Source organism: Misgurnus anguillicaudatus, chromosome 22 (genome assembly GCF_027580225.2).
Source record: "Misgurnus anguillicaudatus chromosome 22, ASM2758022v2, whole genome shotgun sequence".
NCBI lineage: Eukaryota > Metazoa > Chordata > Actinopteri > Cypriniformes > Cobitidae > Misgurnus > Misgurnus anguillicaudatus.
This window is the reverse complement of record NC_073358.2, coordinates 10701387-10716275: the sequence shown is the minus strand read 5'-3', so window position 1 is coordinate 10716275 and position 14889 is coordinate 10701387. Positions and strand designations below refer to the sequence as shown.

Here is a 14889-nt window from a genome sequence, read left to right as displayed (position 1 = left end):
TCTGTAATATTACTACAGACTACTAAAATAATAGTAAAATACACAAAGACTTTTATTGATGAATTATTCTTTCATTTAATCAAATGTAGAGTTAAACATATTCACTGTGCTATCCACACATTCAACATTTATTAATCATTTTACATTTATTACAAGGAAACATCAAACATGACTAAAATATAATCTATATAGATGTGGACTTTATCAAGAAAAAGACATTTCACCCTGATTCAATGAAAAACCTCCCGATTAAAAAGGCTCGACATATACAATACTCTATAGATATACACATAGTGTTACACTATTCATCTCCTACCATGATATAACCCTTAAGTTTATTGTAACATGAAGACGTTTTAAACATATTACAGTGATCATAGATATAAAATAATTTATGCAAGTTGTTATCTCTGACCTGAGGTCAGCAAGCTCCTCACTATTTTCTCTATTATTTTCTACGTGTTACTTAAATAAAACAGTTATTTAAAAACAGAAAGATTTGGAATACATGAAAAACACCTAATACTGTAGCTTCACATTTAATAAAAAAACCTTCAGGAAACCGATGAGAGTTTGACCTTGAAGCTACAGCAGGAAGTAACTTAAAAGAGTCGGGGATCATAAGAGGACGTTGAAAATGATGCATGTTGATTCTAGACACGTCCTTCAAATATCTTCACTCAGATGTGTTCTATACTGTAAGAAACAGACAAGATAGCAACAGTTTATGCAATGTGATATAAAGTTATGGATCACGATCACTAAAATTCGTATAAATTCTCGTGAGATCAGGCTGCAAAATGTCCGTCTTACTGTGGCTTTGGGAGGGATGTTGGGTTTTTGGGCAAGGGTTGGTTTCTTCATTACACCGGGTTTAGATGGTTTGGGAGAGGACGGGGCAGTCATTTGAAAAGGGCTCTGTAGTCCATTATTCTGCTCCATCTGCTCCAGTGGGACACCCGCGATCGCATAATGCTTCTTCCTGAGCTCACCCAAACGCAGACGCTCATTATCCAGCATGGACTCCAGCTCCAGAACCTTCACCTGAGAGTTGAAAAGATATGCATCATATCAGGTTTACACACAGAAGTGCTGTTTGGTTTATCTTCACACATGCATTACGTTTCATGTTTCATTATACATTACATATATTTATTAGTGCATGTAAATCTTTGACAAAACGAACCTGCGACTCCATTTCTTCTTTTCGAAGCTTGATCAGAGACATGCCAGAGAAATCAAAGGTGTCTAAATATCCGCACAAGAACAAAGAAGAGGAAAAAAGCGTGTTAATTTTGTGAATGATCTCTGTGTTATAGCATCACCCTGTATTTTATTACTGAAGTAAAAACAGTAGGTATGGCCCTGTGACATCACACTGACCCTTGTCCTCGATCTGGTCCAGTCCCGTTTTGGTGGATGCCACCACATTAGCAGCCTTCTCATTAACAGTACGTGAGGCCTGTTGAAGAACACCCAGCTTCCTACTACCCGAGTCTGCTTTCACCTACAGAGACACACAAAAAACAAATGTATTCATGATCGTACTTTCTTAGATTACTACTGTAGTAATTAACATTTACAATTCCTACAATAAGCATATTATTCATTTTATAATTCAGTCATAATTTATATTTTTCACATTATAGAATATTATACCACGGAGCTGTTGAATGCTTTATTGAATTATTGCGCTTCACGTTGTGCCGCAGTACCACCTTGGGTGTGCATTATTTTTAAATAATTCAATGGACCGAAGTTAAGTATTCCGTTTATGGGTCAATGACGTGACGTTAATTATTTTGTGTCCTTATGGTTCAATTAAATGTAGAAGGGGTAACATTTCAAAATGAATTAACAGATTACTTGCAAACATTTTCTTTTTTGAGGACCAAGTCTAAAATTTCTGGTTTTATTTCATTTTGAAAGAATATTTGGGGGATAACTGCAAACATGTCAATGTGATGTAACCGGTCTGTGTCAATTGTATTTTTTTTAAATGAAAATATAAATATATTCAAAAAGTTTAGTGTAATATGATTTTTTTAACATACATTTTTACATCATTTGTTAAAGATTATTAAGAAAACAGAGCTGTTTTCAGCAAATGTCAGGGCAATATTTCACAAAAACGCATTCAAATTTACATTTGGAAATAACTTATAAAATTGTTTGATGATTACGCTTACATGCCATCAAGGTGGATAAAATATTTAATATTTCTCATTCTTTGGAGCAATTAGCGGTTACATCATTTGACATTTTCAGGTCCATTCAGTCTTAACTTTCATAAAAATGGTGCAAATGTAATTTTTTATTGCATAAAATTAACATAAATACCCTATGTGCATTGAAATATACCTGATACGTGCAAGTTTTTTTAAATCTGGCCAAACTGTTTTTGTCACTGACCCTTATATCACGTTTACCACAGTCACTGATCTGGTGGTTATTTTAACTCTTTCGCCGCCATTGACGAGATATCTCGTCAATCAAGAGAAAACGCTTCCCTGCCAATGACTAGTATTTTCGGCTTTCCGCAATACCGCTATTATCCTTACCGCTATTACTTTTTAAACCCGGAAGTATTGTCCTATGGCAAGCTGCTGCGTGTCCATCTCTGTTTTAAAATCGCTCTGAATGGGATCTCTATGAAAAGTCCGTCACAAAAATGGAATTATCTGCTTTTTGCTCAAAATGTGGTGTTTTTGCAGAAACCTACCCATATTCAAAAGCTGATTACAAAAGAACTACTGAAGGTAGGATGAAACGAGTCTGTTCTTTCATTTGGTATATTGTATGTTTATATATTTTAAGAAGAACATTTTCTGGAAGGCATTAAACTTTTGTGAAAATCATGAAAAACGCTGGCGCTGGCTGGCAACTTTTAAAAAAAACGCTGGCGGCGAAAGAGTTAAGACATCTGACAGGTCAGGTGTGCGTTTTACAGAAAAAAACAACACCCGTCGAACATTTCTCAAACAACCGGAATAAAGCATTCAGCAGCCCCATGGTATAAGTAAGGAATAATTGAAGACAGGCCATTGAATTAGAAGAAAATAATGCACACCCAAGGAGGTAATGCGACACGAAGTGGAGTGTACCACCTTGGGTGTGCACTATTTTCGAATAATTAAATGGCCCATCGTTATTCATTCCTTACATAGTAAGCTAAATTTATCTTTTCATTTTATCAAGAAGCTTCTCAAGGTCTCACCCCGAGATGATTTTTAAAGAATATTAAAGGAGTTCATGCTTATTATGGCTCATTTTGGCTGGTTTGTATTTAATATTCAGTCTGTTATACATTTTAAAAATCATATTTTTTAAAAGAAATTGTCGTTTTCACAATAATATTTTTGTTTACAAAAGCAATTTCAAAATTTTGAACGGTAGTGTATATTGTGTTTTAGTTACACACGAGAGATAGTTGTTTAATTATTGAAATAAGGCATTTATAAAGTGCATCTTTTGTGTTGCCATTTGCAATGTGCATCTGTGTTACAATGTATTTGATAAATATTTAAAGCGGTCATATGATGCGATTCGGTGTGTTAAAAGCTGTTTGTGTATATAGAAGATCTGAAAGGTCTTAAAGTCTCAAATCAAATGTGGCAGGTGTGGAAAACTGCTGTTTGTGTTTGCTGCTTAACTCAGGTGTTAAAAAATGCAACGTCTGCACCTATGTGTATAACAAGTCCCTTGCAGATGCAAGAGTGCCATACAAAAAATTATATAAGGTATACCCATACATTTCCGTGCGTAGTAGTGAAAATGGGGTGTTGGGGTTATTTTCAAATCCCATTTGACAGGTATAATTCACACCTTTCTAAAATGTCTCATTCAAACACGACCCCATATATCTGCGTCACTGTGTGGGAATATTTGCGTAAAACCGCCCAAATGTATACGCGAAGAAACTTTAATTTTCACTGTAGTATTATTGCCTCTGCTATGTTGTGAGGACGCTGTGCTTTGGGAGCTAAGCGTCATGCACTCAAACCTGGTAAACCTCAGAAAAAAAATTGTTATTTCGATTATTTCGAACATGTTCACACAGACACACAAACACACACATTATATGTATTAATATAAGAGCACTGGATTATGATAAAGAGGTAAAATCATTGAAATTTTAGTATAAAAGTGAAACCTTGGAGGCTGCAACAAGCTGTGCGGTGCTGGCAGCAATCTCATGAGAGCACACGATCAGCTCTTCATATTTCCCTGTGTGTAACACCACCCTATCTGCAGAATCACTGTGAGGAAACAGATTTATTACATATCATTTTGCAACAAATTATTACAAATTCAAATATTAAATTGTACAATAACAATATCAAACCTCATAATAAATATGCATTAATGTGACTTAAACAAAACACTTAAATGTCACATAGATATAAAATAGAATGGATATCTGTAATATTTGATAATATACATACACCATCTGTGTCGCACCCCATCCTACAGCTTTAGAGGCAGATATAAGACCTTCAGTCCAGCGAGAGTTACGAGCGTAAAACTCTTTAATTGTTGCTGCACCCTAAAAACCAAAAGGTCAGACCGATAATGAATGCTTGATTTCATGTGAACATACATTTCTATTTAAGCTATGTCAAAAAATAGTTTTTGGGACAGATTTACTAAATGGGGCAAATACGCATGAGAGCTCAATTCCAAAAAATGGGCGCCAACATTTCAAGGCCAAAATGATTTAAATAATGGCACAAAAACCAGTAATATCACAAGCGCAAACATAAGTAAATCGCGTTGCGTGAATCATTTAATTAATCTCCTCCCATAAATTTTGCATCTGAAAGGGAAACTCCTAGAAATGCAAATGCATAATAATCCACTGCGCGGTCTTAGTAAATCCCGACAGTCATTATTTAACGACAAAATGGTTTGCGCTAGGGCTGTAACGATTAATCGTGCAAATGTGCGTTTTCTAAATGAATGAATTTAACTGAATTACAGTGAAATCCGGGCACATACCAAAGCCAGGGGGCGCTCTCGTGCAGAAAGTCCAATTGTTATTGCTATTCCAGGAAATGTCAAGAAGAATATTTATATCGCCGTTCTTAAGATTGTTTTAATTATTTTCATTATAATAAATAATATTTTGAATTATTTTTTTTGATTTTTGCTTTTTTAAATGCACGTTATACACGACTCCGACTCATAATGATTTTAGATTGATAAGAACTTCTTACTGACCAAAACGCCATAGTACACGCACAAGAAACATAAAATCGCAGCCTTGCAATTCAGTATCAATTTCAGACAGGTCTTTTTAATGCGACACGCGATTTATATATATGTAAATATATAGTAAATCTGGCCCTTAGTCTTCACATATGAAAAGCTCAGATGCAAAAGCCACCAAAAATGAGATAATGCTATTAACAGAAAGCTATCAAATACGTTCACTTCAAATTTGTTTAATCCCGGCCTCAGGTCATTCAGAAATGCCGGTTTGTTGGCAGAATCCATTAAGAGTCTGATAAAAAATGATCATTTACAAGAAAACATGTCAGATGCACTTGAGCTCTTCATATAAAAAATACATTAGCAAGCACAGACACAATTTTAGAAACATACATAGAAGGTTTTAAAACTTAAATGTGACCTTGGACCACAAAAAAAGTCATAAGTCGCATGGGTATATTTGAAGCAATTGCCAACAATACATTGTATGGGGCAAAATTATTTATTTTTATGCAGAAAATCACTAGAATATCATGTAAAGATCATGTTCCATTAAGATATTTTGTAAATGTAATACTGTAAATATCAAAACTTTATTTATCCTTAGTAAAAATTGCTAAGGACTTAATTTGGACAACTTTAAAGGTGATTTTCTCAATATTTTCACATTAAAAAAATGAAAAAAGCATTCTTTACAATATCGTCACAATTAACATTTATTGTATTATCACTGTGGGTCAGTATCTGACAGTATAAACAGAGATTACATGGATTATAGAATAAAATCAAAACTTTACCCTTCCGCCTTCCACAATCTCTTTCTGTAGATCCGTTGATGCCAACACCAGCATACGTATGGCCTGAATAAAATGTTAAGACGTTATTCATCTGATGTTACAAAAATACATGTTTTATTTAATAAACATGTCACCTCAAGTATATAGATTGTTTTTATTTATATTTCAGGATTTAATCATTAGAGCTCAACAGATGTAGGAGTAAAGTATGTTTTGAGTGAAATCTATATTGTTTATCTGATAATAATAATAATAATAATAATCGTACCTTCATAAGATCAGTGCAGCTAAACAAAATTCTGGAAGAAAAATAATAAAGTACAAAATTGTGATGTATTTTACAAATATGGTTGAATGCAAATAAACAAACATTTTGCAAATGAAACATTGTTTAAGTGTCTACAACCCAATTAAATTAAAACCACTTACCTCTCATTGACCTCCAGCTTAACTCCTGTTGTGTCCTTCCTTGCTTGATTCATCATCTCCTACAAAACCACAAATCACATCAGGGTCAAAACAACAGTAAGGCTGTGTGTCCACCAAAACTTTTTTTTTAAACCAAGCCCAGTGCAATTTTTTTCAAGTGTTTGCTATAGGAGTGCTGTATTAAAAACAAACACTAGGCTTGTCAATAACACTTTTTACTCAGTCATCCAATCACAGTAGAGTATAGGTGGGAAAAATACCACATCAAACCGGTGCATTGTACAACAAATTTTCAGTCGTGTTTAAAAGCTATGGAAAACACATGTCCTGCATGCCAAATAATGCAATGCTTAACAACAATGCAATTACAAATCATTGCAGGAACCACTTAATGAAGTAGATGTCTTCAATTCACAATATTTGCTGACAACATACAACAGTAAATAATAATAGCATTTAATGAAATCTCATGTGACTTATTTGGTGTTTAAACAGTTTGTGTATACTGTAAAATAATCAGCGCTGTACTCACATCCATTCTCCTAACAGCTTCTTCAATTGCAGCAGATGTAGCAGCCATTTCCTTATCCACCATATCACCCAATTCATCTTTCCCAACATCCATTCCTTTTGGCCTCAAATCCTGAAACACATAAAAAAGATAAACAATGTTAGAGACACCACTTGGACTGATGTAAACCACAAAGTCTAATGTCCAAAGCATAAAAACAATAAATGGCTTTATAATTAAGAATATTTGGCATAAGAACCCGAAGAAAACATTGCGTTGCTAACACAAAAAAGTGTGTGAAATTTGCATACAGACATTTGCATGAACAAATCATCATCATTTAACAAAAACTTTCGTACTCAAATTTCTTCTAAATATATTAAAATAATTACAATAATAACAACGCAACAGACACGTACGCTATTGGATGTACCCACTGAAATTTTCTGTTAAAAGTTCAAACGTGCTTATAAATACAAAACACGTACATAATTATTAGTAAATGAAACCTATTAGTTGCATTTGTAGCATTTCATATACTTCACATTTCTCACCTGTGCTATTCTGAGGATCTTCTGTACGGCTGCTCGAATCGATGCTGGATCAGCTCTATTCAGAGATGCTTTTGATTTTAGATCTCGAAGAAACTGCAGACTCTGGGTGGCACAACCCTTACAATGCTCTGTCAAACCTGCACATGTATACACAAATGTACATCAGACAACACTTTCAACAAAATAAACAATATTCACAGTTACTACCAGTAGCTTCGGATTAAATGTGACCTTCAAAATCTTCTGATCTTAAAACTCTGTTTTAAGTTTATTATTAATAACATTAAAGTTAGAGTGTATAGCACCAGTCATATCAGAGTATAATATGTGCAATATGTTAGACACTTTGTTTGAATTGAATGATTTAAATCAAATATGAGATACATGAAACTGTACTAAAATATAAGACTGTTGTGATTTCATTCGTATACTTGAGTCCCTACAAATTCACATACATAGATTATAAATTTGATGACTTTATTATTATTATACAGGCACAATATGTAAGTTTGCCACTAGAGGTCGCCAAACCAAAAAATGTACAAAGGTCGTAGCTTAATGATGTTAAAAGGAAACATGCAATGATGGGAGTTGTAGTCTTTACCTGCACTGCCAATTGAAAATCAGTTTGACGGGACTCACAAAATGTTCTTGGATGATGTAATGAAGTAAAGTTTTAAAAACATTACATTATAATGTAAGCCGACAGAGTTTAGAAACAACAGAGTAATGTGCTAGACGTTACAACTACTTATGTATGTGGTCGATAGTACTGCTTTTGGATCACTCTTGCAATGCTATAATGTCATGCCGTTCGGTCTGCACAACGCAGCATGAAGATGAACACATCTATAATTTCTACCGCAGTAAAAGCAAGTGACCCCATAAATAGCACTGAATTAACTAACTAACAACTCAAACATATTTGAAAACATTTGCGATAATGCAAGTATACATGCAAACAATATGTATAACACTATTTGGATAGCAGTTTTTGGATATTGTAATGCAAATATCGTACATATTGTGCCTTTAATTTGGTCACTACCACATTAGATGGTAATAAGAATAAGAATGAGCTAGCCTGTCTAAAGGTTTGGGTCTATAGTGTAAGTGTGTGTATTTACGGTCAGCGTGGTCAGTAGGCGCCATGTTCGCCGTTGCACTTCCATTGGCTATTGTGTCGGCGGTGAGATGAGAGAACTGAGTAAGAGCCCTAACCAGACCGCCAGCATCTACACCACAAACAGAGAGTAAACATGAATTAGCACACCTGAAAGATAACACATACATACAAATGCATATAAACAAGCAGAATGTGGGAGTGAAAAAATTACCCCTCATATTCTTCACAAACTCCGAGTGGCCGATCTGGACTTTATCAATGGAATCAAGCGTGGCCTCGGCCCGGCTGATGAGGTAATCTGAAGAACAATGTTGGTCAAGTTTAGGAAATTTTACTTAAGGTGCCAGTCAGATCCAGCATCAAAAATTATCTTTATTGCAGTGTGTCAAGACGTGAACAAAGTTGCTAACCCAAAAAGTGCACAATAAAAAAGAAAAAAACCTGACCTGCCCACAGACATTTTCACTAGTTGGTGTGTTAACATCATGTCGAGAAGACATTGTTTTGAGCTGTAAAGGCGAGTTTGTATTGTTTTCACTACCAAAGGATGAAGATGTGAAGAATCAATGGTTAAAATTAATTTTTTCGACGATACCATAGTAGTAAAGTTACAATAAAACCCTTCTGTTGTGTTCCCGTCATTTTACTGATGACTGCTTCTCCATCTTGGCGAGTTCAGTGTTCTGAATGTCTAGTTTACTGTAATGTCTTGTCAGTAAATTGCACTAGCACTCGGTTAACGTATGTTGCAGTTACGCTATTGTTTACAGTTTCAATCATTGTTTAAGCCCAGAACACCTTCTAAATCTGGATTTCGTGAGAATCACTCACATGCGTTCTAAGATGAGTGTTAAATATTTATCCAATTATTACTTGGATTAAGGATCAATGATGTGTAATGATGTTGGTTTTCAAACTCTAATGTCTTATCAGTAAGTAACGTTGGCACTAGGTCAATGAATGTTGTACTAATGTTTAATGTGCGGAAAAACCAATAATAACTGACTGTTGTCAGTTGACCAATCAAAGCAGAGTACGCTACCAAGTGGTGGGTTTTAGACAGACTGAATCTTTGAACGGCTTTGCGGGAATAGTTTGGGGATTTCTGAGAATTGAGGTAATATTACATTTATTAATTGAGAAAATGACCTTGCATGCAGTTGTTGGGGACTCCTTAACAATATTAGGAAGCTTAGAAATTGGACCTGACTTGCACTTTAATGGGGATAAAGTTGAGTTGGGTCACTACTGTACCTGGAGAGCTGGTACATCGGATGTGCAGTGGATCGTCGAGTTTAGCCACGGCGTCCTGTATGATGTTTTCAGCTTCGGTGACTGTAGCCTGCAGTAGAGAGAACTGTTCCTCTAATAACTTCTGCTGGAGCTGCTCCTCACGACTTATCTGCAAACACAAAGAAATACAAATACATCATCTGCTTTACGGGTATGAAGGTACGCTGGCCTTATAGCATTTGAGTCACACTTGAAATATACAGCTAAATAATTTTGGTATGGTACTGGTTAACATTTAGGTATGTCTTGTCTTTCATTTGTATAAGAACAAATGTAATTTAGTTTAGAATTATTTGATTGTACCTTCTCTCTGAGTTTGTTCTGTAATTCTCCCAGCTCACGAACGCTCTTGTCTCTCTCATGCAGAAGAGACGACTCCTTCAGCTGAGCCGTTTGTTTCAGGGACGACAGTTCTGCATCTTTCTCGCTCACAGAGCGCATTAATCTCTCTTTCTCTGCCTGAAGTGCAGTCATAGAGCTGTTCAGCGACTCTCCAGCCTGAAAGAAAGAAACATGACATATCTAAGACTCCAGCTCTCTGCGCCGTTTATACCCGTGATCCAATCGCAAAGGGACAGCAGGTGTAAATGGAGTTCAAAATAGTTTGATCGCTCAAAGTCAGAGTCAGAGTTGATCAGATGCACGTATCACATTTGTGCCATGAATGTTGGCACTTTTTAAAGCATGTTAGAAAATGGCCTGCCACTCATGTAATACACATTCATTGTGTTGCAACAATAGTGTTCATAAAAACTTATTAACCGAAGTTATGCGACTTAAATGTAATTTAATTGTTTCACGATAAGTATTTACAAAAATCATGTTAACAAGTGTGTTCGACTTCATACTTTACCGCGCAGACCGACATGTGGATTAAATCAAAATACAGTTTCCATTGGGCGCATTTTTTAACTCGCTGTTTCAATTTGCGCAAATTAAAGGGTAATGGCAACACGGCTACTGTGTCTTGAAATATTGTGATCTTTCAGTTTTCCTCTTTATGTGAAGTTAGCAACAAGCAAGTCATTCCAGACATCTGCTCAGGTTTGGTGGAGTTTTCATAGGTAATCATTTATTTTTTAACATACAGGTGCTGGTCATATAATTAGAATATCATCAAAACGTTGATTTATTTCACTAATTTCATGCAAAAAGTGAAACTTATATATTTATTCATAACACACAGACTGATATATTTTAAATGTTTATTTATTTTGATGATTATAACTGACAACTAAGGAAATTTGAATTTGAAATTTGAATATTGTGAAAAGGTTACATTTTGAAGACACCTGGTGCCACACTCTAATCAGCTAGTTAACTCAAAACACCTGCAAAGGCCTTTAAATGGTCTCTCAGTCTAGTTCTGTAGGCTACACAATCATGGGGAAGACTGCTGACTTGACAGTTGGCCAAAAGACAACCATTGACACCTTGCACAAAAGATCATTGCAAAAGAGGCTGGCTGTTCACAGAGCTCTGTGTCCAAGCACATTAATAGAGAGGCGAAGGGAAGGATAAGATGTGGTAGGAAAAAGTGAACAAGTGTACAAACAAAACTCATTCAAAAACGTGGGGGAGATTCACAAAAAGTGGACTGCAGCTGTTGAAGCACTACGCACAGACGTATGTAAGACATGGGTTTCAGCTGTCGCATTCATTGTATCAAGCCACTCTTGAACAACAGACAGCTTCAGAAAAGTCAGGGTCCCAGAGTCTGGAGGAAGATAGGATAGGCACACAATCCACGTTTCTTGAGGTCCAGTGTAAAGTTCCACAGTCAGTGATGGTTTTGGGTGCCATGTCATATGCTGGTGTTGGTCCACTGTGTTATCTGAGGTCCAAGGTCAACACAACCGTATACTAGGAAGTTTTAGAGCACTTCATGCTTCCTGCTTCTGACCAACTTTATGGAGAGCAGATTTCATTTTCCAACAGGACTTGCCAAAGCTACCAGTACCTGTTTTAAGGACCATGGTATCCCTGTTCTTATTTGGCCAACAAACTAGCCTGACCCTAACCCCATTGTGAAGAGGAAGATGCGATATGCCAGACCCAACAATGCAAAAAAGCTGAAGGCCACTATCAGAGCAACCTGGGCTCTCATAACACCTGAGCAGTGCCACAGACTGATCGACTCCTTGCAACGCTGCGTTGCTGCAGTAATTCAGGCAAAAGGAGCCCCAACTAGGTATTGAGTGATGTACATGCTCATACTTTTCAAGTTCATACTTTTCAGTTGGCACAGATTTCTAAAAATCCTTTCTTTCTATTGATCTTAAGTAATATTCTCGTTTTCTGAGATTCTGAATTTGGGATTTTCCTTAGTTGTCAGGTATAATCATCAAAATGAAAAATAAACATTTGAAATATATCAGTCTGTGTGTAATAAATGAACATAATACACAAGTTTTTTAAAATGTAATTAGTGAAATAAATAAACTTTTTGATGATATTCTAATTATTTGACCACAAACCTTTATACTTACTGACTTACACTGTTATTATTATTCAATTTAATGCATCTTTGTTAAATTAAAGTATTACTTCTAAAATGTAATGTATATTGAACATGAAATGTATTTTACCTTCTCAGTGGTCTGCAGTGAAGTCTTGACTCTTTGGATCTCTGAATTCTTCTCTTCCAATTCTCGTCGCAGTCGGTCCATGTCAAACTTCTGCTCTTCCATCTCAATAAAAACACAGATGCACAGTATATAAATCAAATCTCTGAGCTGTTTAAGCACAGATGAATGGAGATGTTTGTCTGTATTCTTACCTTCATGTCCAACTCTTGTCTGACTCTTTCTACCTCAAAGGCCAACTGTTGTTTAGTTCGTTCCACATCTTCTTGAGTCTGCTGTGTGGCTGACAGCATCTTTACTGTATCTGCACTCTTCACAAGACAAAAATAACACATTGACACACTTTGCAATTATGATCCATATATTCATATGCATATGTCAAACCCAGCAAGATTTTTAGTTTTCTACATAAAATCATCCTACATGACGTAAAGAACATTACATATGTGCGAAAAAAATCTTGATATCCTTATAGAATATTGGCTATATTATATATTCAATATTATCTACAGTAAGGAAAATAAGTATTTGAACACCCTGCTATTTTGCAAGTTCTCCCACTTAGAAATCATAGAGGGGTCTGAAATTGTCATCGTAGGTGCATGTCCACTGTGAGAGACATAATCTAACTATTTAACTATTTATTTTTATGATACAGCTGCAAGTAAGTATTTGAACACCTGAGAAAGTCAAAGTTAATGTTTGGTACAGTAGCCTTTGTTTGCAATTACAGAGGTCAAACGTTTTCTGTAGTTTTTCACCAGGTTTGCACACACTGCAGGAGGGATTTTGGCCCACTCCTCCACACAGATCTTCTCTAGATCAGTCAGGTTTCTGGCCTGTCGCTGAGTAACACAGAGTTTGAGCTCCCTCCAAAGATTCTTTATTGGGTTTAGGTCTGGAGACTGGCTAGGCCACACCAGAACCTTTATATGCTTTCTTACAGAGCCACTCCTTGGTTATTCTGGCTGTGTGCTTTGGGTCATTGTCATGTTGGAAGACCCAGCCTCAACCCATCTTCAATGCTCTAACTGAGGGAAGGAGGTTGTTCCCTAATACATGGCCCCGGTCATCCTCTCCTTAATACAGTGAAGTCGCCCTGTCCCATGTGCAGAAAAACACCCCCAAATCATGATGCTACCACCCCCATGCTTTACAGTAGGGATGGTGTTCTTGGTATGGTACTCGTGATTCTTCATCCTCCAAACACGTTTAGTGGAATTATGACCAAAAAGTAATATTTTGGTCTCATCTGACCACATTACTTTCTCCCATGACTCCTCTGGATCATCCAAATGGCCATTGGCAAACTTAAGACAGGCCTGGATTTGTGCTGGTTTAAGCAGGGGAACCTTCCGTGCCATGCATGATTTCAAACCATGACGTCTTAGTGTATTACCAACAGTAACCTTGGAAACGGTGGCCTATCTCTTTTCAGGTCATTGACCAGCTCCTCCCTGTGTAGTTCTGGGCTGATTTCTCACCTTTCTTAGGGTCATTGAGACCCCAGGAGGTGAGATCTTGCATGGAGCCCCAGTCCGAGGGAGATTGACAGTCATGTTTAGCTTCTTCCATTTTCTAATGATTGCTCCAGCAGTGGACCTTTTTTCACGAAGCTGTTTGGCAATTTCCCCGTAGCCCTTTACAGCCTTGTGGAGGTGTACATTTTTGTTTCTAGTGTCTTTGGACAGCTCTTTGGTCTTGGCCATGTTAGTAGTTGGATTCTTACTGATTGTATGGGGTGGACAGGTGTCTTTATGCAGCTAACAATCTCAAATAAGTGCATCTAATTACCCTGGACAAGTGTAAAGTTTAATTTATGTAGGTTCTACATTTTTCTTTATCCTCATACCTTTCTGAGAAGTTCAGCGTGGTTGGCGACCAGTTCAGCGTGCTTTTCCTTCAGTTTATTGTAGCGCATCTCTGTTGCTTGGGCTTTCTCTGTGTGTAAAAACATTAGGAGCATCAGTTGAGCTGTGTTTGTTAAATCAGTCATGTGTGTGTATGTGTGCAGACTCACTCTCAGCCTCTGTAAATGTGGCCTGCAGACTGTCATGTTCAAGACTGCGCTGGCAAAAACTCTCCAGCTCTATACGCAGTTGTTCGTTCTCCACCAGCGTGCGCTGTTTCTGCAGGCGCTGCTCCTCCAGCTCGGCCTCCAGACTGTTGATCTGTGACTTCAGCTGTGTGATGTACCGCTGAGCCTGAAACAGGAACAAAATTACTCTAATTTCACTCCTAAAAAAAGGTGCCATAGTAGAACAATTTTTGGTTTCCTAAAGAACCATTCAGTCAAAGATCCCCCTGTAGTCAAAGTCAAGTTTTCCTTGTTGTTCATATGTCTATGTGGTGTTTTTTATATATTCATCATTCAACATCATCA

General features: G+C 36.6%; 1 protein-coding gene across 2 annotated transcripts in view; it reads right to left on the bottom strand.

Annotated features, from left to right (window-relative positions):
• Positions 1 to 34: 34 nt before the first annotated feature.
• hip1rb (huntingtin interacting protein 1 related b) overlaps positions 35 to 14889 on the bottom strand; it is a 58874-nt gene continuing 44019 nt past the window's right edge. For both annotated transcript variants that reach the window (XM_055200891.2, XM_073860328.1), the window contains 19 exons: positions 14527 to 14710; positions 14359 to 14447; positions 12701 to 12817; positions 12510 to 12611; positions 10225 to 10419; positions 9883 to 10030; positions 8840 to 8926; positions 8630 to 8737; positions 7503 to 7639; positions 6970 to 7080; positions 6438 to 6496; positions 6277 to 6307; positions 6009 to 6071; positions 4446 to 4546; positions 4154 to 4259; positions 1384 to 1507; positions 1187 to 1248; positions 814 to 1044; positions 35 to 696 (listed from right to left, as the gene is read on the bottom strand). In XM_055200891.2, coding sequence (XP_055056866.1) covers positions 667 to 696; positions 814 to 1044; positions 1187 to 1248; positions 1384 to 1507; positions 4154 to 4259; positions 4446 to 4546; positions 6009 to 6071; positions 6277 to 6307; positions 6438 to 6496; positions 6970 to 7080; positions 7503 to 7639; positions 8630 to 8737; positions 8840 to 8926; positions 9883 to 10030; positions 10225 to 10419; positions 12510 to 12611; positions 12701 to 12817; positions 14359 to 14447; positions 14527 to 14710 — 2085 coding nt within the window. In that variant the 3' untranslated portion in view covers positions 35 to 666. The remainder of the gene's footprint in view (positions 697 to 813; positions 1045 to 1186; positions 1249 to 1383; positions 1508 to 4153; positions 4260 to 4445; positions 4547 to 6008; positions 6072 to 6276; positions 6308 to 6437; positions 6497 to 6969; positions 7081 to 7502; positions 7640 to 8629; positions 8738 to 8839; positions 8927 to 9882; positions 10031 to 10224; positions 10420 to 12509; positions 12612 to 12700; positions 12818 to 14358; positions 14448 to 14526; positions 14711 to 14889) is intronic.